We start from the raw sequence: 25849 nt of genomic DNA on the forward strand, positions 1-25849 counted from the left end.
GGTGAGGAGACCCCGTCGGTGTTGGGTACTGCCCTCTCATCGACTGTCCCACAGATTCAGAACCTTTCTGTGCAGAGGGTTGGAAGATGTTCATATGCCCTGAGACTTGAGAGGAAGCCAAAATGACGGAATTCTTCAGGAGTGTGGAAGGGGGGGATTTGATGATCACATCATCTTCTTCATTTACAACTGAAAAAGGAGAGAGATAGAAAAACATATCTTGTACCAGTGCTAATAAATGAAAAGGGTGAAAACAATCCACAAGTACATGCTGAGACTTTTCCAGATGTGAAACAGTTTTGTCAGACGGCCAATGAGATAGTTCGGCATAGCGAAGGTTCACTTTGTCAACCCCTAAATTAGCAGAGTTCAACATACATGCTAAGAATTTCTTCTGAAATTCAATGATTGTTAATCTTCAGACATGTATTTAGTGTGGACATCCCGAACAACTGATTAGCTATTACTACTTGCTGGGCCGAAGAATGTCACAATATCATAGGCCTGTTGTTTTCCGTCAAGTGGCTAGTAGAAATCTTTTGAGGCTTCAGTTCACCAACCATGTAGCTTTAGAGCCCGCAGTAGTGGGCTATACAAGCCATTAAAGGTCCACTTCAGCGTTAAAGGCTCAATCAGAAGGCGAGGGCCTTTAACCAGGTAGGTCGCTCCCCCTCCGCACAGCACCGCCTGTGTCTCCCTGCCCCAGCTGCCGCTGCTGAGGAAGTTCGAGGCCCTCCACAACCCGCAGGCTACCACCTGCGCCTCATCCCTGGTGGCCAGTGGTAGGCCGTAGGTAGGTTTGTTCATCCTCCGCTGTATTGCTTTTATCGTATTGCCTGTATTTTCATTGTTGTGTCTGTGACTGCTGTTGTCTGCCTTCCCCAGCTGCCTGTACGTGGTTCGTGCCCCTTTTTTCTTCCCTCTGTTCCCCTCGCGGTCCCCGTGCTCTCTCTGCCTGGTCTTTCCTTCTGTAAACCTCACTGCCCCCGTGTCCCTGCCCGGTTTTCCCTTCTGTTCCCCTCGTTGCCCCCGTGCCTCTCTGCCTGTTCTGCCTTCTGTTCTTAGCTGCCCCTGTATTTCTGTATTCTGTATTTTGTCTCTCTGCCACTCGCTTTTCTGGTATTTCTGTGCCCTTTTTGCCTTCTGACCCACTCGTTTTCCCCTCATTTTTGTGCCCCTTTTACCTTTCATTCCACTCGTTTTTTGTGCCCGTCTGCCTTCTGTGCCACTCGTTTTTCCTCTGTTTTTGTGCCTGTTTTGCCTTCTGTTCCACTCGTTTTTTGTGCCCTTCTGCCCTCTGTTCCACTCGTTTTTTGTGCCTTTCTGCCCTCTGTGCCACTCGTTTTCCCTCATTTTTTGGTGCCCTTCTGCCTTCTGTTACACTCGTTTTTTGTGCCCTTCTGCCCTCTGTGCCACTCGTTTTTCCCTCGTTTTTTGTGCCCTTCTGCCTTCAGTTCCGCTCATTTTTTGTGCCCTTCTGCCCTCTGTTCCATTAGGTTTTCCCTTGTTTTTGTGCCCCTTTTGCCTTCTGTTCCACTCGTTTTTTGTGCCCTTCTGCCCTCTATTCCACTCCTTTTTTTGTGCCCTTCTGCCCTCTGTGCCACTCGTTTTTCCCTCGTTTTTTGTGCCATTCTGCCTTCTTTTCCACTCGTTTTTTGTGCCCTTCTGCCCTCTCTTCCACTCATTTTTTTGTGGCCTTCTGCCCTGTGCCAGTCGTTTTTCCCTCGCTTTTGTGCCCCTTTTGCCTTCTGTTACACTTGTTGTCCCTCACCTCCCTCGCCGTTGCGTCCCCTGTGGCCCCGCCCCTGACTGCCCATTGCCTATTCGCTGCCCCCGTCTCCCGCCTGCCAGCTGCTCCTCCCTCCCACCTCCCCATATATGCCGGCCGCTGCGTGGGCGCGCCGCTGGCGCGCCTAACCAAGCCTGTCTGCGCCTGGACCGTGCCCACCGCCAAAACCCTTGGCCTCCGCACCCGCCACGATGACCGCCGCCACTATGACGCCAGCACTCTGAACGGTCTCAACTCCAGACGGAGCCACACCTGCTTCAAGGCCACCCCGAAATGCACACACGGCCCCTTCACCTGCCGGAACTGCAGCTACACCAGCCTCAGAGCCGACGAACCACCCACCAAGAAAGACTCCAACCACAACCGATGCATACTACTAAACACCCGCTCCGCCTGCAAGCATGCCGTCGAGCTCTGGGACCTGCTCGACACAACATCCCCGGACGTCGCCTTCCTGACAGAGACCTGGTTTAACGACTCCTCTGCACACGATATCGCCATAGCCATCCCAGACGGCTACAAGATCACCCGCAGAGACTGCACCAACGGAGTCGGAGGAGGAATCGCCACTATCCACAAGAACAGCATCAGGGTCTCGACTAGCACCAACAACACGCTCAGCACCGCCGAACACATGCATTTCCAGATCCACACAGACTCTAACTCCACCCTCAGAGGCACCCTCGTCTACCAACCCCCCGAACACCGCCCCCAGTTCAGCGACTCTATCGCCGACTTGATCAGCACGCACGCCCTGACCTCCACCGACTACATCCTTTTCGGAGACTTGAACTTTCACCTTGATAACAACAACGACAACAACTCCACAACCCTGATCGCTAACCTCGCCAACCTCGGACTGAAGCAGCTCGTCACAACGCCCACCCACTCCGCCGGCCACGCGCTTGACCCCGTCTTCTCCTCAAGCCTGCATGTCTCCGTCACACCACCGAACTCCTCTGGACCGACCACCGCTGCATCCACTTTGCCTTCCAGAAACCCACCACACACCACCGCACCTGACAGATCCCCCGCCGCTGCTGGAGCAAAATCACCGAAGACCAACTACACGCAAACCTCGCTCTCAGCCCACCCACCGAACCCTCCAACACCGACCATGCCGCCCACAGCCTCAGACGCTGGATCGAGGACTGCGCCAACACCCTTGCCCCTCTGAAGAAACCCCCCCACAGAGACACCTGCAAGAGGGCCAGCTGGTTCACCCCAGAACTCCTAGCCTCCAAGCAAGCCTGCCGGAAACTATAGAAGAAATGGCACAGTGAACAAACTCCGGACAGCCACGCAGCACACAAGGACTCCATTCGCAACCACCACCACCTCGCGCGGCCAAGAGGACCTCCTTCAAAGACCGCCTTGACAACAATGCACACAATAGCAAGGAGCTCTTCAACATCGTGAAGGAACTCTCCAACCCTAGCTCCAACACCGATGATATTCCGCCGTTTTAAGCCCTGTGCGACTTCCTCGCGGCCTTCTTTCACCGCAAGATAGCAGACATCCACGACAGCTTCAACACCCAAACAGCCCCAACAGACAGCAACACAACAGACCCTCCGCACACCATCAACCACGACCCCCTGCTAGCCTGGGTCAGCATGAGCATCGATGACACCATCAAGACCATGCGCACAATCCACTCCAGCTCTCCGTCAGACCCATTCCCGCACCACGTCTTCAACAGAGCAAGCAGCTCCATCGCACCCCACCTGCGCAACGTCATCAATCTCTCCCTCGAGACCGCAACCTTCCCAGAGATCTGGAAACACGCCGAGATCAACGCCCTACTCAAACAACCTAAGGCAGACCCAAGAGACCTCAAGAACTTCCGGCCCATCTCTCTGCTCCCCTTCCCGGCCAAGGTCATCGAGAAAACCATCAACACACAGCTAACCCGATACCTCGAAGAAAATAGAATCCTGGACCCTTCCCAGTCAGGGTTCCGCAGCAATTAAAGCACCGAGACTGCCCTCATCGCCGCCACCGACGACATCAGGACCCTGCTGAACAACGGCGAGAACGCAGCACTCATCCTCCTAGACCTCTCTGCTGCCTTCGACACCGTCTGCCACCACACACTACGCGCACGCCTCCACGACGCAGGGATCCGAGACAAGGCCCTGGATTGGACAACATCCTTCCTCTCCGGCAGAACCCAGAGCGTCCGCCTCCCCTCATTCCTTTCCAAAGCCTCCGAGATCATCTGTGGCGTACCCCTTGGATCCTCCCTCAGCCTGACGCTGTTCAACATTTATATGGCCCTGCTTGCACACATAGCCCGACAGCACGACCTCAACATAATCTCCTACGCCGACGACACTCAGATGATCCTCTCCCTCACCAAGGACCCCATCACCGCCAAAGCCAACCGCCACGAAGGAATAAAGGCCGTCGCTGACTGGATGAAGACCAGCCGTCTGAAGCTGAACTAGGACAAGACGGAGGTCCTCATCCTCGGCTCCAACCCTTCAGCCTGGGACAACTCCTGGTGGCCGACGGCACTGGGGACAGCCCCGACACCCACTGACCACGAACGCAACCTGGGAATCATCCTCGACTCAACGCTCTCAATGCCAAAGCAAGTCAACGCCATCTCCTCCTCCTGCTTCAACACCCTCCGAATTCTCCGCAAGATCTACAGATGGATACCGACAGATACAAGAAAGACAGTCACATAGGCCCTCGTCAGAAGCAGACTCGACTACGGAAACGCCCTCTACGCGGGAGCCCCGACCTAGCTCATCAAACGACCACAATGCATCCAAAAGGCCTCAGCACGACTGATCCTCGATGTACCATGCCACGGCCACATCACCCCCCCACCTCAGAAACCTGCACTGGCTCCCCGTCAACAAGAGGTAATCCTTTAAGCTCCTCACCCACGCATACAAGGCACTCCACAAGACCGGCCCAGCCTACCTCAACAGACAACTCTCCTTCTATATCCCCAAACGCCAGCTACGCTCCGCCGACCTCTCACTCGCCACTGTCCCACGCATCCAAAGAACAACCACCCGTGGGAGATCCTTCTCCCACCTCGCCGCCAAGACATGGAACACCCTACCACTGAGCCTACGACGGACCCAAGACCTGCTAACCTTCAGTAGGATACTCAAGACCTGGCTGTTTGATCAGTAGCCCCCCCTTCCCCCAACGCCTTGAGACCCTCACGGGTATGTAGTGCGCTTTACAAATGATTGATTGATTAATTGAGGGCTCGCTACGGGGGTACTAAGGCTATTAGAACATTTCGCCCCCATAGGTCAGAATGTTCTAATTTGTAAAACAAAGGCCTCACGAAGCCCAAGGGGGTTTAAAGCTGTTGCTGTGAACAAACATTGGGATGTTTATGCTCCGGGCCTCTACCAGCCATCAGTTGCCCGAGCACTCCATTGTCTTCAATGGAGAACTCAATATTCCAATGTGGTAATAAAGCATAAATCATCAGTCTCAATCACCAATAACATACTCTTTCCCACCATCACTTTAGAAACTTTCAAAAACATAGCCAACCTTTGGCACATCATACTAGATGTATTTTTCAAGCGTTGTAGGAAAGGTGTTCGACAGTGAAGGAAAGTAGTTCAGAACATAAGGATGGCTTGTTATGTAAAGAAAGGAAAATGTAAAGGAGGTAAAACATGTAACTCTCTTTTCTGTATCTTCCTAAAGAAATACACCAATTGGTGAAATTGAACGCACCTCGCTCTGGACAACTTGTACAAAACTGCTTATTGATTTGCAGTTGGTGGCAGATGAAGTCCACGCAGCCCAGGAATTCTGCCCCTAGCTATGTCATCTAATTTCACAAATCATGAAGGATTTCTAACTGCACCCTGTTTCCACTTCCTAAAATCCACCTAAGATCCTAGCATGTTGCTTTTGATGACTTGTGAACCACTAGGAGTAATAGAGAACTTGCTGGCGGACATGCTCCTGGGGGCTGAAAGTAATCTCCATGTAGGAACATTGGGTGCAATTGAAATAAATGCTAAAAAACAAGAAACCGTAGTCATACTCTACCTACTGGGATAAACCTAATGTGGTCTATTAAGTAGACCATATGGCCTCATCCTCTCTGTAAAGAATTTCCATCACGCTAACAGATGGGTAAGTTATTGCATATCTAATTAGTTGAGGACAGTGCTTAATTTGAGACAGTGGTATCTGGAGCTCAGCACCAGCACTTAATCATCAACGCCAGCACTTTCCAGGATTACCAGGAAGGACACACTAATTTATGGGGAGATTAAGTGATTTGCCCAGAATCACAGGATGTTGAGCTGACGCCGAGACTCAAACCTGGTTCCCTAGCTTGGAAGTCAGCAGCTCTGGACATTTTGGCACATCTTGTCCCCACTTTCATGATCAGTAGTTGGTTCTGTTTTAGGCGGCACTAACAGGACTTAATGGGCAGGTGCAAGCTGCCTCCTGACGAGAGCCCCAGCCCTTATTTTTTTACAAATTAACCACTGGCTGAGGACCCTTTTCTCCACGATCACATCAGACTGTGAATATGCCATTGATTGAAACACCTTTCCTCTTCCAGTGCTGGCCAGTCCAGACCGACCAATGGCAACAAGGAAGTGAACAGTCTGCGTGCATAGTAATGTTCAGCAAAATGGCAGCTAACATTCCTGGCCCCATCTTCTTCAGTACTCTCTTTAACCTAGAAGATCGGCCTGAGTGTCTACTTCAGGAGCACCACCATGGTATGGAAGCAAGTGAAGACCTCTCTGTCTCTCCTATTGGGCTAGGTGTAATTACAGCATGGAATGAATGAATTTGGGAGGGAGGAGAAGAGGGATACTGAGAGAGGAAAAGGGAGGAGGCATTTTTCCCTGCGCTGGTGCCCTTTTGTCTGCCTAGCACCAACGCAGGCACCCTTTCACCATGGTGCAAAGTTGCCTGCATGGTTAGGAGGATTTGTTTTGTGCAGCAAGGAGCATCTTCCTGCACAAAAACAATCCCATGAGGCTTTTTCCTCTTTCTATGCGTGCTGCATGCTGCAGCATACATAGAAAGAGGAATAAACGAGACAAAACAAACATATTTCTCCTTGTTACTCTTCACCTGGGGGGGATGTAGGTTTTAGCGCATTCCAAGGTCTACCACTTTTGGTAAATCTGGGAATGCGTCAAAATCCATGGACGTTGCATGGGAAAACCCACGCAATGGCCATGGAAACACCTCCCTGGCACAGAGTAATGCAGCGCAGCGATTTGCGTTGCATTGCTTTGCATTACTCAAGATTTATGAAGCCCCTCAGGGCCACGCAAGGTGGCCTTGCATGGCTTTATAAATATCATTTTTAATTTCCGGCGCTCTAGCAACGCAAAAATGCTCGTAAATATACGCCCATGTTTTCATATTATGAAAGGGCAGAAGCTGACACCTGAATAGTAGATGAAGCAACATCCTCTGTGTTTTTTTCAGCATGGTAATTCTGTCTATATTGCTGTAATAATTATTTAGGAATTGTTTAAGTAGCCCTAAAATAGAAGTGATTTCTTGGTGTGTTAGCTCTGTGACATACACATTTTCAAGTGGGAAACATCACTTTTTGCTGTTTTTACTGGCCAGGACATAGAATTACCAGTTATGCCGGTAAAATACTGGCCAGGGTGCAACTTTAGAGACGTGTGTGCATTTTCTGGCTCTGTCTGAGTTGTATTTAACCCCTTCCACGCTGATGACGAGCTCACTCATCATGAGGTACACCTCTCGTACGCTCATGACGAGCTGAGCTCGTCATAAACCGCGGGATTTGCGAATCTTTAGCGCACAGCGGGAAAACGCGCCGCGCGCATGTAGTTAAAGGTCCATTGTTAAAGACATTACCAGAACACAGACATCAGAGTAAGCACAAAGGAATGTCATTAGTAGTGAACTGAAGAGATTTGGGTTCATTGATCCCCATCTAAAATGGGAATTATCCAGAGTTAATTTTTAATTTGTCCTATATTGGTCCACTCTCCCACTATGTGTGGCATTTCAGCAGTGCAGATCCAAACATCCATTTTGTAATCTTCTCCAATTTAAGTAAAATATCTGAATCAAGAACACTGGCAGACTGATTTCATAGACTTTCCCAGGGTTTGTAGCGAGCGATCTAAGCTACCTGTCCTCAGAGTGTCATGTATGGTTATATCAAAATCTTGAGAGACCTTTTTAGAAGTCGTTTATATTTCTTGAGAGTAAAACTTAATGAAGAGTCTATTAGGGAGCTCTCAACAGAAAAACATCACCATAAGCCTCATGTACAAAGATTCCAGATAAGAAATTGCAAATTTCAAGAAATATCAATTCATAATTACTGATTTCCTATTTGGAAAGAACTATAATAGATTCAGTAAAATTGGTTACAATTTGCGCACTGACTTCTAACCATTGCAATGTGCATTGGAATTTTGTGAACCAACCCATCTACAAATAGGTTGGTTCTCAAAACCTCATTAGTAGTGGGTCATATTTCGGCAAGCCTCATAAATATTCATGAGGTGGTTACGAATTGTGACCCATTATGATTTGCCTTAATCACAGGGATTGTGATCTGCTGGGCTCAGCAGACCACCTTTTAAATAACGCAATCATATTTTTTTTACAAGCAACCCATTTCCCTTAAATGAAAACTGGATGTGTTTTTTTTAAAAAAAGGTACACGGATGCTTTTTAGGAGTAGTCATTGTTCCCACGGATCACTGCCTACTCCAACAAAACGTTTTTATCAACATTTACCAAGGGAAAATGGTCTCTTGGGGGTCCCTTCCCGTTTGCAAATGTCTTATCACTTCCTTTTCTTTGATGGTAAAATATTAATGTTTTGCAACCTGATTTCGGTTGAAAAACCATAATATGTACCATTAGGACTCAGTATTTGGAAAGGATGTCCAACCCTTCCCTTTCAAATAGTGATTCCTAATGGTTTCCTAAGTCCATTTAATGATTCAGAATATCTTTTCTAAATCATTAACTGGGTCTAGAATATTTTTAAAACGTTTTTACATTTGCAAACTCTCTGATTTACCAAATTAGAGGGTTTGTGAATACTATAACCCTTTGCACATGAGGCCCCATAATATTTGTTTTTGGCCCACTCCATAGTCACAACAAGCTGCATCATCTGCAGAACCCTCATGACTAGCAACCCCGACTATCTGGCTGACACGATCACCAACCCTGGTGGTTGTTGGCACACCCGCAGCCGGAACACAATCTAGAGACATACAAGTGCAAAAAAGAAAAAGAAGGTAGCAGGCTTTCTCCATCTGTGCACAGAGGATCTCTGAACGACACTTCTGTATCCACCAGGACTGCGCCAACGCTGCTCCAATTTCGGACAGAGTTGAAGACGCATTCTTTACAGAACACTACAGCACAATGCAGTAAAAGTACATTTCTACTTCCTGAAGCCAGCTACCTCTCTAATGGCGAATTGACTGTATCGCCAATACATTGTTGAAATGATGTGTTTCAAGTTTGTGACTATTTTGTATGCTTTTGAATAGTGTTTTATTCAGAAGTTTAGCGGATGTGTTTGCAACTCAGCAAATAGCAAAACTGAAATTTGTTCTATGTGACAGAAAGTTGCATTTGTTTTACAGGAAGTTGCATTGGCTTTACAGGAAGTTGCATTGGTTTTAAAGGAAGTTGCATTGGTTTTACAGGAAGTTGGATTGGTTTTAAGGACTCACCTGGCATCCAGGAGACCAGCTTGGGTTGTGACATAGACAACACCGAGGGACTTGGGCTCCGACTCCTGGTCTGTGGTCTTTCGTTGACTCTCTGGGGGGAATCTGTGGTTTCACACAGGTATAAGGCTTGCGGAATCCTACTCAATGCTGGCGACGGAGTGTTGGCCTCAGAATCGTCGGAGGCCGTCGAATGCATCCTTGCTGGTGGGGAGAAATGGAGGCCAGAGAATTTATGGTTGACGAAATACACATGGGAAGGTTTCGCAAGGAGAAGCCAGGAGTAGTGGTTCAAAGACAGATTATGCTGTTCAATAAAGAAAAATACAAAGTGAGGTCATTTCATCAGAGAACATTAATTCAACGATTTCCAGACTCACTAGAAGCATTAGGAGACTTAAAAAGAAAGGTGAATGCACATCGGGTTGAAATGCCACAAGTCAGCGTCAAAATAATAAGATTGCGCCCTCAAGGGCAGGAAGTGTTGTATAATGATGGCGTTGTCATAGAACATCTGCATGTTGGTCCCATTCTCAGAACCGACAGCTGCTTCTGCGGTGTTCTGATTAGTGGAGCTGCATTTTGGAGGAGAATGGCAATTATTCTTTTAAAGGTCAACATTTATGGATCTGAGAACCTAGCCACCTCAAATATGGAGTATGTTATGACTTTCACCCCCATTTTAAGTTCTAGTGATTCGTAATTTCAATTTTAAAGGCCAAACAAGTGTGAGCGTCTTACAGATTGGGCAAATAACCCAAGTTCCCTTCAGCTCAGGCAGATCAGCACTTTTAGCCAATTTTTCTGGAATTTGTAAGACTGGGCGGCCAAATCATGTCACGAACCAACCAGCTTTGAGTAGGAGGAGTCTGAAATGAGAAATCAAGCAGGGAGGCTATGCAAGCATAACAGGGCCTGGGATGAAAATGGCTTTGCTTACCAAAGGAACACCAGGCCACTTGTAGCTAAGAAGTTTTTTCCATTACTCTGGATCTGCCGTGAACTCCAGATGATTCATACAGTATAGTATTAGAGATACTTAAAAATGCTCGACCAATCATACTGTCTGGCAGTCTTGACTAACTCACACTACGTCAACAGTAGCCAATGTAAATTTGTACAATTGTGATATGTTTTGGTGTTACTCATTTCTCATTCCTAAATTAATACAATATTCTGGATATCTGTAGAATGTGCTTACATATGTTGGCGATGAGGATCCAATTAATAGAGGGCCATATTCTCAACAAAGGCCGATACATTATCGCCGCTTTTATAGGCAGGAAACTGCCGCTAAAGTGGTGATAATGGGCTTGATAATATGCCCTTGTGAATTCCCATAGCAGACCAGGTTAACACCAGAACCTGGGCTTCTATGTGAATTCACAAGGGCATAGTATCGCCGCTTTAGTGGCAGTTTCCTGCCGATAAAAGCAGCGATAATGTATCGCCCTTTCTTGATAATATGGCCCAGAGTCATCAGATTCCTGTGATGAAGGTAAAAAGGTGTGGTAATTAGATAACTCAACCTCTTGACCTTTTGCGCCCATTTAAGGTAAGCTCACAAGCACAGCGCAAACTACCCAGCGCCACGCGTGCGCTTGTGGCAGCCATTAGTAAACCTTGCCTAAGTTGTCTCTTGAATCACAATATTGTCAAGACACAGTGCAATGGGTTATAAATGGACAGCTGGAAGGGGCACAATATTTAATGTTACAACTCTGCCAGAGGCTGCTTTGTGCCACGTTTGAGCAGAAATTGCAACTTGTTCATTCTCTGCAGCGAAGCATGAAATCTGATAACTTTAAGTGGAAAACACTGATCCTCAAAGTTCTTCGGCTAACAATGAAAAATTACAAAACTTGTGCTTTTTCAACACCCTTAATTTTTTAATTTTTTTCTGCACGTCTTCTGGATCTCATTATAATATGATAACAAGGCTCTTCATAAATATCATCCATTCATACATTTATTAATTCATGCATTCATATGTCCCGCTGATGGAGAACATTGCTGTTATATCCTGCTCTTCCTCTCTCTTTGTGCTCTTCCTCTCTCTTTGTCCCTCCTTAGTGTTAGTGTCTGCTTGTCTATGTGATGTCATCCAGGATTCTACCTGTTGCTGTTCAAGGGATTTATCAGTTACCTGGAGGCTGAGCAGGAAGTTATCTGCTCCCGGTGGGGTTTCTTACCAGATTACATTTCTACTTTAATGCTGTACCTGACCATCTAATCCCAAGAATAAATATACTACTTGAAAATTACAACGAAGACCCATCATCTTTATTTTACTGAATTTAACAATTGCACCTTCCTGCAGAGAACACCTTCGAGCTTTAATGCATTGAACTACAGTCACCGGTGCAAAGTCTGCAAAGAAAGAGTGCAGGTGTCTTCAACAATGTGCACATCATTATGACCAAAGAAATGTACAGCTTTAAGCACAGTGATGACCAAGTGAAGAGAGTGCTTCCGGTAATACCTGCGTCATCACGCTCCTCTGCGTGCGGGTCCTCGCCCAGTGAGGTCACACTGCTCGCTCCCGTGGCTGTGTCCCTTCCCTGTGGCATCTCCTCCGAGGTACATGCCTGGCATATGGGGGGTGAAAGGTCACTGTGCATTGCTCTTGGGCCACCATCAGCAGTATATGCTTTGCCTTCAGCATCTAAAACATCACGTCATTTAACCTTCATTAAAACCATCAACAGTATGATCCTCGCTGTCACCATCGCAAAAGTCACGTGATCAGTTAAAGAAGTGAATGAACACATTTCAGTATAAAGCTGTGACTTCCTGAGGAGCAGCCCCTGCAGCATGTGTCCTGGGGAGCTATTGCTGAAAAGGCCACTCTAGGGTAGCACGCGGCTCTAGAAAGACAATGGGGCACATGCATCAAGGGATTTTGCGATCGCAAACAGTGCGGTTCGCAAAAATCGGCTGTTTGCGATCGCAAAATGGTCTTTTGCGATGCATGAAAGTGTTTGGGATTCGCAATTTCGGTAATCGCAATTTTTGGCGATTTCCCAAATTGCAATTGCATTTAAGGAATCGCAATTTGCGATTCCTTAAATGCAATGCAAGAAGCACTTTGAAATAGCGATTTTGCTATTTGGGGCCGCAAATTACCGAGAAATTAAACTGGTCGGTAATTTGCAAAAACTTTGAAAAATGCACTAAAGTGCATTTTTCAAAGTTCCTTGTTACACACAAGCGCAACATGGGTGCACAGTACCATTTCAGGGGTGCAACAGGGTGTCCTTTTGGCACCTGTGCACCCTTGAAATTGCAAGCGCAATTTGCAAGTACCTATTTGGTACTCGCAAATTGCGCATGCAATTCCCATTCATTCCTATGGGCCTGTACGCCATAGGAATGAATGGGAAGCCATTCCTTAATTGCAAATCGCAATTTGCGAGTCGCAATTAAGGAATGTTTAAGGATTGCAATTTTTTTTGCGATTCCTACATGCATAGGCTTTTGCGATTCCTTAATTGCAATTCCTTAACCATCTCAATTAAGGAATCGCAAAAGCCTACCTTGATGCATGTGCCCCTATGGGCCACATGCATCAAATTTGGAAATTGCGATTACCTAATGGGGATTTTCTGAGAATCGCAATTAGGTAATCGCAATTTCCCATGTATGAAACTCAATGATTTTCATATACCGATGCCTAGGGGTCACAAATCGACCTGCTTCATTAATATTAATGAGGTAGATCGCAATTTGCGACCCCGTCTTGGAATCGCTAGAATCACGGAGATAGTGGCAAGTTGGGGTCAGCAGACCACCATGTCCGTGGCTGCTTTTAAATAAAGCAATTTTTTTTAATGCAGCTCGTTTTCCTTAAAGGAAAACGGGTTGTGTTAAAAAAAAAATGAAAAGTTTACTTTTAATTTTTGAAGTGCAGGCAGTGGTCCATGGGGCCAATGCCTGCTCTCAAAAACGATTTTCTATCATTCACAAAGGGGAAAGGGTCCCTTGGGGACCCCTTTCCATTTACGAATGGGTTACCACCTACTTGGAGTAGGTAGTAAAATTAAAATGTTTTGCGACCGTATTCACGGTCACAAACATTCATACATACCATTAGGATTCGCTATTTGGAAGGGACGCCCTAAACACACCCCTTCCTAATACCGAATCGCAAAACCATTTTGTGATTTGTTAACAGTTTACTGAATCGCAAAATGGGCTTTGATACATGTAAAAAGCCTTTTTTGCGTTCGCAAATGGGCCGATTCTGCATATCGGCCCGTTTGCGAACATAAAATGAGTTAATACATGCGGCCCAATGTCTCCATTTTGTTGAGCATCACCTGTAGGCAGGGCTTCTGGAATTATGCGGCATGGGAGGACCAAATTATGCAGCAGGTTCACTATATTAGGCAAGAAGAAAAGGCAAATTATGCGGAGTAATGCGGCACATTATGAGATAATATTACTTAATTATTTTGCCATTTTTACAATGTTAACACTGCCTGTGGAAAGCCTTCTTCACTAGTATCTGTGAAACACCAAAATACAGAACTAAGAAATTGAAATTTGAACAGTCAAGCTTTGCGAAGGGCCCTCCATTGCACAGCAACATGTGTTGCTGCATTTTTCACAACTTTTGATCCGTTTGATCTGAAAACAATTTTTTTGTTAAAATCTGCAGATTATGCAGCTTATGATCGATTATGTCCATAGTTATGCAAAGCGCAGCAGCTGCAGAATTGCATAATTCCAGTGGCCCTTACTAGAGGCCATATTGTCAGGAAAAGTCATAAACTATTGCCTCTTGGTTTGACTGTGCCACATTTTGTGCCACACCTCATTATGTGCCCTGTGCTCCTCGATGTGCCCTGTGCCTCTCTATGCATCCCTGTCCATTTATGTGCCCTGTTCCTCTCTATGTGTAATGTGGTCCTCTGCCCTGTGCCTCTCGGTGCATCCCTATGCCTTTATGTGCCCTGTGTCTGGTCCTCTAGGTGCCCTATGCCTGGCGACATCCCCTCTGCTCCTTTGTGTACTCAGTGCCTCTTGCTGGGTACTGTGCTTCTCAGTGCCCCCTATGCGATTGTGTGTTTACTGCACCCCTCTGTGCAGTTGCCTTTCTATATATGTTTTACCATTCTATGTGCCCCTCTGTGTGTCCCTCTAGGTGTCGACTGGCCCTCCATGTTCCCTGTGCCATCTTTATGTGCACTGTGCAGCACTATTTTTTCTGTGCCTCTCTAAGTGCCTGGTGGCCCTCCTTGAGCACCCCCCACTCCAGTTCCTTCTATCCGCCAGGTTTGTCTGTATGTTTGCCTATGCCACTTCTTTATGCGTACTGTGCAGCACCAAGTGCCACTCTATCTATGTGCCCTGTGTCACTATTTGTGCTGTGCCCCCACTGTTCTCTGCTACCCTTCAAGTATCCTTTGCTCATTTGTTTTCGATGTTCCTCTATAAATGCCTGGTGTACCTCCCTGTATGTGCCCATGCCACCACGTCTGCCAATTTTCCCCTCTATGTTCCATCTGCCTCTTTCGACATGGTCTGTGCCCATCCACATAACATGTGCAGCAATATGTGCCATGTGTCTCTAGGCGTGCTCTGTGTCTCTCAGTTTCCTGTCCCCCTCCCAGGGTCCTTCTCTCTTCCATGTGCCAGCACATCTATATGTGCCTTGTGTCCAATACATGGACCCTCTGTCTTTCTATGTTCCCTGTACCTCTCTAAATACCATGTATCTTTCTATGTGCCCCCTGTGTGCCTGGCGCCCTTTATGTTCTGTGTGCCACTCTGTGCTCCCTGTGCTGTCTCGTCTCTTTGCTCTCTGCCCCTCCCCGTACCCTCTGCCAGTCAGTGTGCACTGTGTCTCTGTATGTGTCCTGTGCCACTTGATGTGACCAGTGGCTCTCTATGCAGCATACTGTCACCCCCAATATGGATCCTGTCCCCTTGTTCCCTTTGTGTCTATATGTGCTATGTGTCCTTCTTTGTGTTCTTTGCTTCTCTATGTGTCCTGAGCCACTTAATGTCCCCTCAACTACACTACAAGTCAGATGTGCCAAGTGATTTTGTAGTCGCAAACCTGCGATTTAGAAAATCATAATATTTACGACTCCAAAATTCAGTTTTCTACTGCACTAACCCTATTTTGAAAAGTTTTTCTAAATTACAAATTGGGCTTACCGACCTATATCAAATTACCGTTTCAATGGAGCACGTAAAGGGTGTTCCTTACTTATCCCGAGGCAGTATAGTGTGTATCAATGGTTTGCGACCGCAATTTCAGTCGCAAACCATTGCTCAGTTACCAACCCCCAAGTTGGGGAGATAACTGACTTGCAAAGAGGAAGGAGTTCCCTTGGACCCCTGCCCTTTTGTGAATCAGGGTGGCAGCTTCAGGGCGAGTAGACAGTGGTCCAGGGGGGCATTGCCTGATCTCGCTGAAGTTTTACAAAACCGATTTATTTTAATAGCCCCAGTCATAAGAAATGCGGTCACAGGGATGGCTATCTGTTGTCCCATAAAGGCCACCATCCCTATGATTGTTTCTTATCTCAGGAGATTGCAGACTGTGACCTGCCTCATGAATATTGATATGGCTGGTCGTTCTGCGACACCCTAGAAATCCCTATTTTTGAAAACAATTTATTAGTACATAGACCAGTTTGCAAAATAAAATACTGGTTGCAAAACGTTGGTGCATAATTTGTGACCACTTGTGTGACCATTAGATCAGTACATCTGGCTCCTTGTGTCTTGTACATCTCTATGTGCCCTTTGTCCCACAATTTACTCTGTGCTTCTCTATCAGGCAAATGCATCAATGCAGGCTTTCGTGATTCCTTAATTGCGATTATTAAGTAATCGCAAAAGCCTATGTATGTAGGAATCGCTATAAAATTAGCGATTCCCAAACATTCCGAATTAAGACTCGCAAAATGCGAGTCGCAATTAAGGAATGCCTTCCCATTCATCCCTATGAGTCTATAGGCCCATAGGAATGAATGGGAGATTGCATGCGCAATTTGCGAGTACCAATAGATACTCTCAAATTGCCATGCAATTTCAAGGGTGCAAGGGTGTCAAAAGGACACCCTGTTGCACCCCTGAAATTGATCTGTGCATGCATGTTGCACACACACATGCCCAAAGGGCATGTGTGTGTAACCTACAACTTTGAAAAATGACTTTAGTGCATTTTTCAAAGTTTTGACAAATTACCATCAAGTACAAATTGATGGTAATTTGCGCCCCCTATTAGCAAAATCGCAATTTGAGATTTCATTATGCATTGCATTTAAAGGAATCGCAATTTGCAATTCCTTAAATGCAATCGCAATTTAAGAAATCTCAATAATTTGTGATTCCTTAAAATGTGAGAGGCTGACAGGTTGATGCAACGCAGAAGTCCTTTTTGCGGGCGCAAATGGCCGATTTTTGCGAATCGCACCGTTTGCGCTCGCAAAAATGGTTGATGCATGTGCCTGTATATTCCCTGAGCTCCTCTACGTGCCCTGTGCTGCTGATACGAGACCCTCTATGATCCATGTCCATTTCTATGTCTTGTTGCTCTTTATGTCTTTATGTAACATGTTCAGCACTATGTGTCATGTGCCAATCTGTGCCCTGTGTTATCTATTATGTGACCGTTACCATTCTAGTGCCCTACGTTCTCTGTGCCTTTCTATACACCTATTGCCACACTATGTGCTCTGAAGTCTTCTATGTACCCCAGGCTGCTTAATCTGTCATGGGCCTCTTTATGCGCCCTGTGCATCTGTATGTGCAATGTGCCCTTTTATGTGCCTGTACTCTTCCATTTGCCTTACTCTCTTATATGTCCCATGTAACTTCCAATATGCCTTCTGCCCCTCTCTGTGCCCTCTCCCCTTTCTGTACCATGTGCCATTCGATGTGCTCTGTGTCTTTGTGTGCACCCAGTGCATCTCAAGGTCTGTACCTCTCTATGTGCCTTGTGCACTTTTTCTGCCCTGTGTCTCTCTATGCATCCTGTAACTCTTTTTGTACAGTGTGACCTAGGTGCCTCTCCATATGCCCCATGCTTCTCTGTGGGACCTATGCCCAGTACCTCTTTTTATGCAATGTGGGCCTCATTTGTAAGCTTTTGATGCAGGGCAGACCAGTAAGTCTCTTTGCTGTGCTGCCCTGTGTCAAAAGGCAAGGGTAGGAGTGCATCGTATTTATGATATGCAGCGCATTCCTGTCCTTTCCCACTGTATTGTTGCCATTTTGGCTGCCTTGGGCCAATGCTGGCACCCTCGTACCATTGTGCAAGGGTGTCTGCATTGTAGGAATGATTTTTTTGTGCAGGAAGGGACACCTTCTTGCAAAAAAACAATCAATGGATGTGTTTTGCTCCTTCTACAGCACACATAGAAAGAGGGGAAAAACCAGAAAAGATATTTCTCCTTGTTACGCCTCTCTTGGGGAGGCGTAGGCTTTTGATGCTGCCCGAGGTTTACATGACTTTGTAAATCTGGAGCAGTGTCAGAATCCATGGGTGGTGTGTTAGAGCACCCACCGCAACACCCATGGAACTCCTCCTTGATGCAGAGTAAGACAATGCAGCGCCTTGCACTTCCTTGCCTTACTCCATATCTATGAGACCACGCAAAGCCATGCAGGGTGGCTTTGCGTTGCCTCAAAGATATGACTGAGAGGCCTCTGCCACCGAAGGGTAAAAAAGGGCTGATTCAGCAGCCCAGGCCTCTTGTAAATGAGGCCTTGTGCTGTTCCATGTGGTCTTTGCCTCTCTGTGTGCCCAGAGGGCCCATCAATGGCCTGTACCACCATATGTGCCTTATGCCACACTTGCTGCCCTGCACCTTTCTTTGGGCAGTGTGTCTCTCCATCCGCCGTGTGGTTCTCCATGTGCATAAATTGTCTCTACGTGTCGTGTATCTCTCTATGTGTCTGTTCCAATCTTTGTATCCTGTGTCTCTCTACATGCCTGATCCTATGTCCATGTAGCATGCTCTTCAATATGCCAGTACCTATCTAGGCTCTCTGTAGCCCACCATGTGCTCTTTGCCCTTCTGTGTTCCTTGTACATCTCTATATGCCCTGTGTCCCTCAATGTGCTATGGGCCCTTCTACGTGCCTGTTGTCTTTCCACGTGCCCCGTGCCCCATGCCTCTTTATGTGTACCGTGTCCAGCAATGTGCCCTGTGCCCTCCTATGTGCCTTCAACTCTCTCCTTGCCCTTAGCCCGACAATGTGCCTTGTGTCTTTCTACATGCTATGTGCCACTCTCTGTGCACGGTGTCGTTCTTTGTGCCTTTCAATGGGACCTCAGCTCTTCTTGATGAATTGTGCCTCTCTATGCACCCTGTGCCTTTCAATGTGCCATGTGCCCATGTTGGTGGCCTGTGCTCCTCTATGTGCCCTTCTATGCACCATATGGACACCCCTTTGCTTTGCACTCTTTAATGCTATGTGCCTTTCAATGTGCATGCCTCCTCTGTTTGCTCTGTGCTCATCGACGAGTTACGTATCTGTTTCTACCCTGTGCACTTTAGCCCCTGTTCCTCTCTGTGTCCCTTGTGCTCTTTGTGCCCTGTGTCTCTCTATCTGTTCTGTGACAGCTTTTGTGCCCTATGCCATTCTATTCTCTCGCGCCTCTCTATATACCTCCCTCTGTGCTTCTTTGTGTGCCCTGTGCCTCTCTATGTGCCCAGTGCCTCTCTGTGTTCTCCTTGGCCTTCTCGATGGTCGCTGCCTCACTAAGGGGCAGATTTACCAGCCCCTTGCACCACTTTTGCGTCACTTTTCCCATGTTAAAAGTGACGCAAAAGTGGCGCAAGGGGCTTGCAACTCTGCCCCTAAGTGCCTTATGCCACTGTAATTGCCCTGTGCCTCTCAAAGTGGTCTGCACCCTTCTTGGCCTTGTGTATCTATAAAGTGTGCCTCTCTCTATGGACTGTGCCATTCTGTTTCTCTCTCTTTGGACTGTGCCATTCTGGGCCTCTCTCTTTGGACTGTGCCATTCTGTTTCTCTCTCTTTGGACTGTGCCATTCTGTTGCTCTCTCTTTGGACTGTGCCATTTTGGGCCTCTCTCTTTGGACTGTGCCATTCTGGGCCTCTCTCTTTAGGCTGTGCCATTCTGGGCCTCCATCTTTGGACTGTGCCAATCTGGGCATCTCTCTTTGGACTGTGCCATTCTGGGCTTCTCTCTTTGGACAGTGCCATTTTGGGCCTCTCTCTTTGGACTGTGCCATTCTGGGCCTCTCTCTTTGGTCTGTGCCTTTCTGGGCCTCGCTCTTTGGACTGCGCCAATCTGGGCCTCTCTCTTTGGACTGTGCCATTCTGTTTCGCTCTCTTTAGACTGTGCCATTCTGGGCCTCTCTCTTTGGACTGTGCCATTCTGGGCCTCTCTCTTTGGACTGCGCCATTCTGGGCCTCTCTCTTTGGACTGCACCACTCTGGACCTCTCTCTTTGGACTGCGCCATTCTGGGCCTTTCTCTTTGGACTGTACCATTCTGTTTCTCTCTCTTTGGACTGTGCCATTCTGGGTCTCTCTCTTTGGACTGTGCCATTCTGGGCCTCTCTCTTTGGACTGTGCCATTCTGGGCCTCTCTCTTTGGACTGTGCCATTCTGTTTCTCTCTTTGGACTGTGCCATTCTGGGCCTCTCTCTTTGGACTGTGCCATTCTGGGACTCTCTCTTTGGACTGTGCCATTCCAGGCTTCTCTCTTTGGACTGTGCCATTCTGGGACTCTCTGTTTGGACTGTGCCATTCTAGGACTCTCTCTTTGGACTGTGCCAATCTGAGGCTCCCTCTTTGGACTGTGCCGTTCTGGGCCTCTCTCTTTGGACTGTGCCATTCTGGGCCTCTCTCTTTGGACTGTGCCATTCTGGGCCTCTCTCTTCAGACTGTGCCGTTCTAGGCATCTCTCTTTGGACTGTGCCATCTGAGCCTCTCTCTTTGGACTGTGCCGTTCTGGGACTCTCTCTTTGGACTGTGCCATTCCGGGCCTCTCTCTTTGGACTGTGTCATTCTGGGACTCTCTGGTTGGACTGTGCCATTCTAGGACTCTCTCTTTGGACTGTGCCATTCTGAGCCTCTCTCTTTGGACTGTGCCGTTCTGGGCTTCTCTCTTTGGACTGTGCCATTCTGTGCCTCTCTCTTTGGACTGTGCCATTCTGGGCCTCTCTCTTTGGACTGTGCCATTCTGGGCCTCTCTCTTTGGACTGTGCCATTCTGGGTCTCTCTCTTTGAACTGTGCCGTTCTGGGCCTCTCTCTTTGGACTGTGCCGTTCTGGGTCTCTCTCTTTGGACTGTGTCATTCTGGGCCTCTCTCTTTGGACTGTGCCGTTCTGGGCCTCTCTCTTTGGACTGTGCCATTCTGGGCCTCTCTCTTTGGACTGTGCCATTCTGGGCCTCTATCTTTGGACTGTGCCATTCTTGGCCTCTCTCGCTATGTGATCTGTGCTCGGTTTGATGCACTGAGTCTCTATGCGCCCTGTGGCACTCTATGTCACTTGTGCTCTTCTTGGTGCCCTATGCTCCTCTGTGTGACTTGTGCCGCACAATGGTGTTATGAGCTCCAACACAAGTGAGCTTCATCTAATTAGTTTATTCCTTTAGACCAACACGAGTGCTCCTACAGTAGTCGGAGCAAACTGCAGCCAGCTCAGTGATAAGCTGATAACTGTCACTTCCGACAGTTCCAGCTGATGACCTCACTGCCGTATGGTGTCCACACAGGGACACAAACACGCACACTTGATACGGTGTCCCAGGAGGGACACAAGTATCATAAACACAACACATCCTCCCCCTTAGGGAACAAGAACCAACAAGAACAAGAAGGAGCATAAGGCTCCACTATTCACAAACATAGTCCTTTAGTTTGTCAGGTGGTCCCAACAGTCTTCCTGCCCTGCTTCTGTCGATTAGTTGTGCAGGCTCACACAACGGAATGGTAGGTAGCCTGCGTCTGGTGCCTTCTGGTCTGGCCTGTTCAGTTGAAAAGTCCTCTGGCCTGGTGTCCTCAAGCATACAGCTTCCACTCCTCAGTTCTGAAGGTGCTGGCCATTCATAGTCCGATTCAGTGTCTGAAAAGTATTGTTTGCCAACACTATCACCTCGTGCTCCAGGTTGTTCTTCAGTAGATACGATGGGTGTGTTTTCTTCCGTCTCAAACGGAGAATGTCTGTAGGCAGAAAGAGCTGAGAAGTGCCAGACTTTGCCGTCGCTTAAGCGTGCGGAGTTACAGTACACCTCCTGTACAGTCAAGGGTTTGGTATACCTTTCTTGACCTTTGCCAATGTGTCCGCTCTTCTTCACCTTGACAACATCTCCTGCCTTGATAGCTACATCCTTGCATCCGTGTTTACTATCATAGATGCTCTTGCTCCTGGATTGTGCTTGAGCTAGCCTCTCCTTCACTATCCTTGATGACCAGTGTACCCTGCGAGCAGCCTTAACCCAGCCCACATTGTCCTTTGTGAGTGGAGTACGCCCCCGCATGAGTTCAAACGGACTGTGACCTGTAGTTTCACATGGTGTTATTCTATAGGCCCACACCGTCTTCAGTATTTCCTTCTTCCAGTCCAGCTGGTTAGAATTGGATAGTTGGATGATATCTTTGAGGACTCTATTAAATCTTTCCACTGCTCCATTTCCTGCGGGATGGTAGAGCAAAGTTGTCTTATGCTCAATGTTGTGTTTCAACATGTAATCCTTGAATAAATCAGACGTGACCTGCACTCCATTGTCTCTCACCACCTGTTTGCGCAGTCCCTCGCGTGTAAAAGTATCTTCCAGGAATTGGACCACAAGCCGTGTGTCTGATTTCTTTGTAATCCTTATTTCTGGCCACTTCGTGTAATGATCAATGATGACAATTATGTATTGTTGTTCATCGTCACTGTGCACAGGTCCCATTATGTCAATGCCTATTCTCTCCCATGGCATGGAAGGACACTGTATGGGATGTAGAGGTGGCTTGAATGTTACTTGGGTCTTGTCAGCATCCATGCATAACCTGCAATTTCTTACTTTCCTCTCCACGTCCAGACTAACCCCCGGCCACCAATACATGTTCTTTACTCTGCTTTTGGTTTTAGCTTTGCCCAAGTGTCCCTCATGGCATATTTCCAGTATTGTCTTTCTGAGGGCAGTAGGTGGTACATACCTTCCGCTCCTCACTAGTAATCCTTCTTCCATTGATAATTCGTCTTTTACTTCTCAGAAATGCCTCAATTGTTGATTTAATTTGTTTTTGCTTATCCAACCTTCTTTGATCATTTGCATTACTGTTTCCACCTCTTTGTCTTTTCTCTGTTCCATCAGCCACCTCTCCTTCGTTATCCCGCTGGTACACTCCCATATGTTTGCTACACACGGTTCATCCACTTCTTTGGTCTCAGTGTTGTTTTCCGATTCTAGTGGCATTCTGCTTAAAAAGTCCGCTACCACATTCTTTACGCCTGGAACATATTGTATGCCATAGATGTAGTCAAACAGACGCATCGAAATTCTTGCCAACCGTGGTGATGCCGTGTACATCCCGTTAGTGGTGAGCACCTTTGTTAAGGGTTTATGGTCCGTGCAAAGTTTGACTTTTCTTCCCCATATGTACTGTCGGAAGTGCTCGAGTGCCCAGACACAGGCCAGAGCCTCTCGTTCTATCACTGAAAATGTTTCCTCTGCTGTCGTTAGAGATCGTGATGCAAATGCAATCGTGTACTCCAGTCCTTCAGTATCTTTCTGTGTGAGTACAGCTCCAATTCCCTTGTTACTGCCGTCGGTTGTTACAATGTTTTGGAGATTGGGGTCAAATCCCTGTAGTGGCAGTGTTTTGCACATGTCGTTTTTCAAGTCCTGAAAGGTTTGTTCACATTCTTCATTCCATTCAAATTTGTTTTTGAGTTTCAATTGCTGTCTCAATGTATATGTTTTTGTAGACAAATTTCTGATGAACTTCGAGTAGTATTCCACTAACCCGAGGAATGATCTCAGCTCATCTCTGTTGGTGGGTACAGGCGAGTCCTTTATGGCTTGGATGAGTTTGTTCTTTGGACTGATGCCCTCTCCAGTTATGTGATGGCCCAGATAATTTACCGAGTTGCTTGCGAACTTGCATTTTGCGTGCTCTGCAGTTAATCCTTTTCCGTTCAATATTTCCAGAACCTGCTCCACTCGGCTGTCATGTTCCTCTCTCGTCTTACCCATCACTAGGATATCATCTTGGAACAATAATATACCAGTGATGCCCTCAAATATGTTGTTCATTAATCGTTGGAACATTGCAGCCGCAGAAGCCAAACCGAATGGCACTCTAGTGAATCTAAAGCACCCAAACCGCGTCACAAAGGTTATCAGTGATTTGCTTTCTCGATGAAGCTGTACCTGAAGATATGCCGATTTTAGATCCATGGTGGTAAACCATTTGACACCCTTGGTCGATGACAACATCTCATTTATTTTTGGGAGAGGATATTGTTCCACTATGATGTTTTGATTCAAGTCAGGAAGGTCAATGCAGAGTCTCAGCTTGCCATTAGGACGTTTTGCGACAACAAGCGGTGCAACCCACTCAGATGCCTCCACTCTTTCTATTATTCCATCAATAAGTAGCTTGTCTAGTTGGTTTCTGACTTCCTCCCTTTTGGCCAATGGTATGCTTCTTGCTTTGTGCACCGTAGGTGTGGAGATAGGTTTCAATTTTATTTTGTGTTGGTACCCCTTCAACACACCCAAATTCCCACTGAATACTTTCGGGTATTTAGTTAGTATTTTGCTAGCATAGTCGCTGGTGTCTGTTATGCTCAGCACTGGTTCACTACTGTTCGGGTCAAGCATGATTCCCAGGCTTCCCTGGTCCATCCACCCAAAGACGGATGGTCCTACCTTGGAAACGTAAAGTTTAAAATCTGCTTCTCTGCCTTTGAAAATGAACTTTAGTCTTCTGTATCCACACATTTCCATAGGCCGTCCATTGAATGATTTTATCACAATGTCCGGTTTGTTACGTCTTTCTCCAATCTTTTCCTTGAATTTTGTTCACTAAACTTTCTCATTTACAATAGTGTACGGTGAACCAGAATACGCTACAATGCTTATTTCCACTCCACCAATTGTCATTTCACACACCGGTTTCCTTGTTTTAGCCTTACTTTTGGTTCCACCGTCCTTATCCTGTTCGTCGTCAATGTTAAGTATATACATATTGATGTCTTCATCTGATTCTTCTTCAAACACATCTTCCTCGTCCTCTACTGCTTTCACCCGTTGTGGTGTTCTTCTATTGCACGCCTTGCTGAAATGTGCAATTAGACCACAGAATGTGCATTTTGCTTCACGGGCAGGACATTTAAAATCATATGCCATGTGAGCTGTGCTCAAACATCGATAGCAGTATCTCTTATTTCGTGTTTCTGCTTTACTGTCAGTTTGTGTGGTGTCTTTCTTTTTCCAATTCTGCTTCCCAGGTTTCCAACTTTTTTGATCTGACACCCTTACTCACATGTTCACTTTCCTTCTTTGTTTTGTCTTCTTTCAGTACTGCCTTAGCACATCTTCCTGTGAGTTCCGCTTTTCTAGCTATATCTATAATATTCTGTAGTGGGTATTCACCCTTTGCCCATAGGTTATCTTGAATGTTCTCATTGGAGCCTTGCATCACAATTTGATCTCTTATTAACTCTTCATGAAGATCACCAAAACGACAGTTTATTGCCAAATTTTTAAGTGCGGAGATGTAATCATCTACTGACTCTTCCTTTCCCTGTTTCGTGTGGAAAAACCTATATCTGTCTACTCCCACACAGACCGTTGGTTTGTAGTATGTATTTAAGTCGTCAATTGCATTTGTGAATGCATCACCTTCATTTTCAGCTCTTACCTTTTTGTTAATTGAATTGTACACCTTTATTCCTCCTGCCCCTATACTGTGCATTAGCATTTTGTACTTCTTTTCTGGTTTTATTTCAGCTTCTTCTAGTGTGGCGATGTAATTGAGGAAATACTCCCTCCACCCTTCCCACTTTAATGCCGGTTCACTTCCAGCACGTAGAAAAGATTCTGGGGGCGAGAGATTCCAGATGCAGCCAGATGCCATATTGCTTGAATTATAACACTTTGTCTAGAAAGCGTGATATAATGTAGTCAGTCTCAGTCTTTGAATTGTTTTATTAAATTGTTTTTAGATTCCTTGATATATTCCTCTGTTTACATTCATTTGCTTATTTGTTTTATTTTTTTTTGTAATGTTCTTAAATAGTGTTCTAAGTGTACACACTTCTCTAGGACTTGTTACATTAGATCAGTACAGTAATTCATGAAATGAGGGTTAGGTTTGTCACATTTCACTTAAATCTGCTTTTTTTTTAACTTTACT

The 25849-nt window shown here is 46.5% G+C and overlaps 1 protein-coding gene across 2 annotated transcripts in view; it reads right to left on the reverse strand.

The window, feature by feature from the left end:
* The window catches only part of PHACTR3 (phosphatase and actin regulator 3), a 581252-nt gene that overhangs the window by 223390 nt on the left and 332013 nt on the right, over positions 1-25849 (reverse strand). Inside the window, exons 4-6 of one of the 2 annotated variants that reach the window (XM_078650448.1) lie at positions 11981-12163; positions 9502-9702; positions 1-189 (exon numbers count right to left, since the gene is read on the reverse strand). The exon at positions 1-189 is cut by the window's left edge and continues 85 nt beyond it. In XM_078650448.1, the coding sequence (XP_078506574.1) occupies positions 1-189; positions 9502-9702; positions 11981-12163 (573 nt within the window). The remainder of the gene's footprint in view (positions 190-9501; positions 9703-11980; positions 12164-25849) is intronic. The other variant, XM_078650449.1, reaches the window with a different exon arrangement.

The sequence above is a fragment of the Lissotriton helveticus genome, chromosome 7, assembly GCF_964261635.1.
Source record: "Lissotriton helveticus chromosome 7, aLisHel1.1, whole genome shotgun sequence".
NCBI lineage: Eukaryota > Metazoa > Chordata > Amphibia > Caudata > Salamandridae > Lissotriton > Lissotriton helveticus.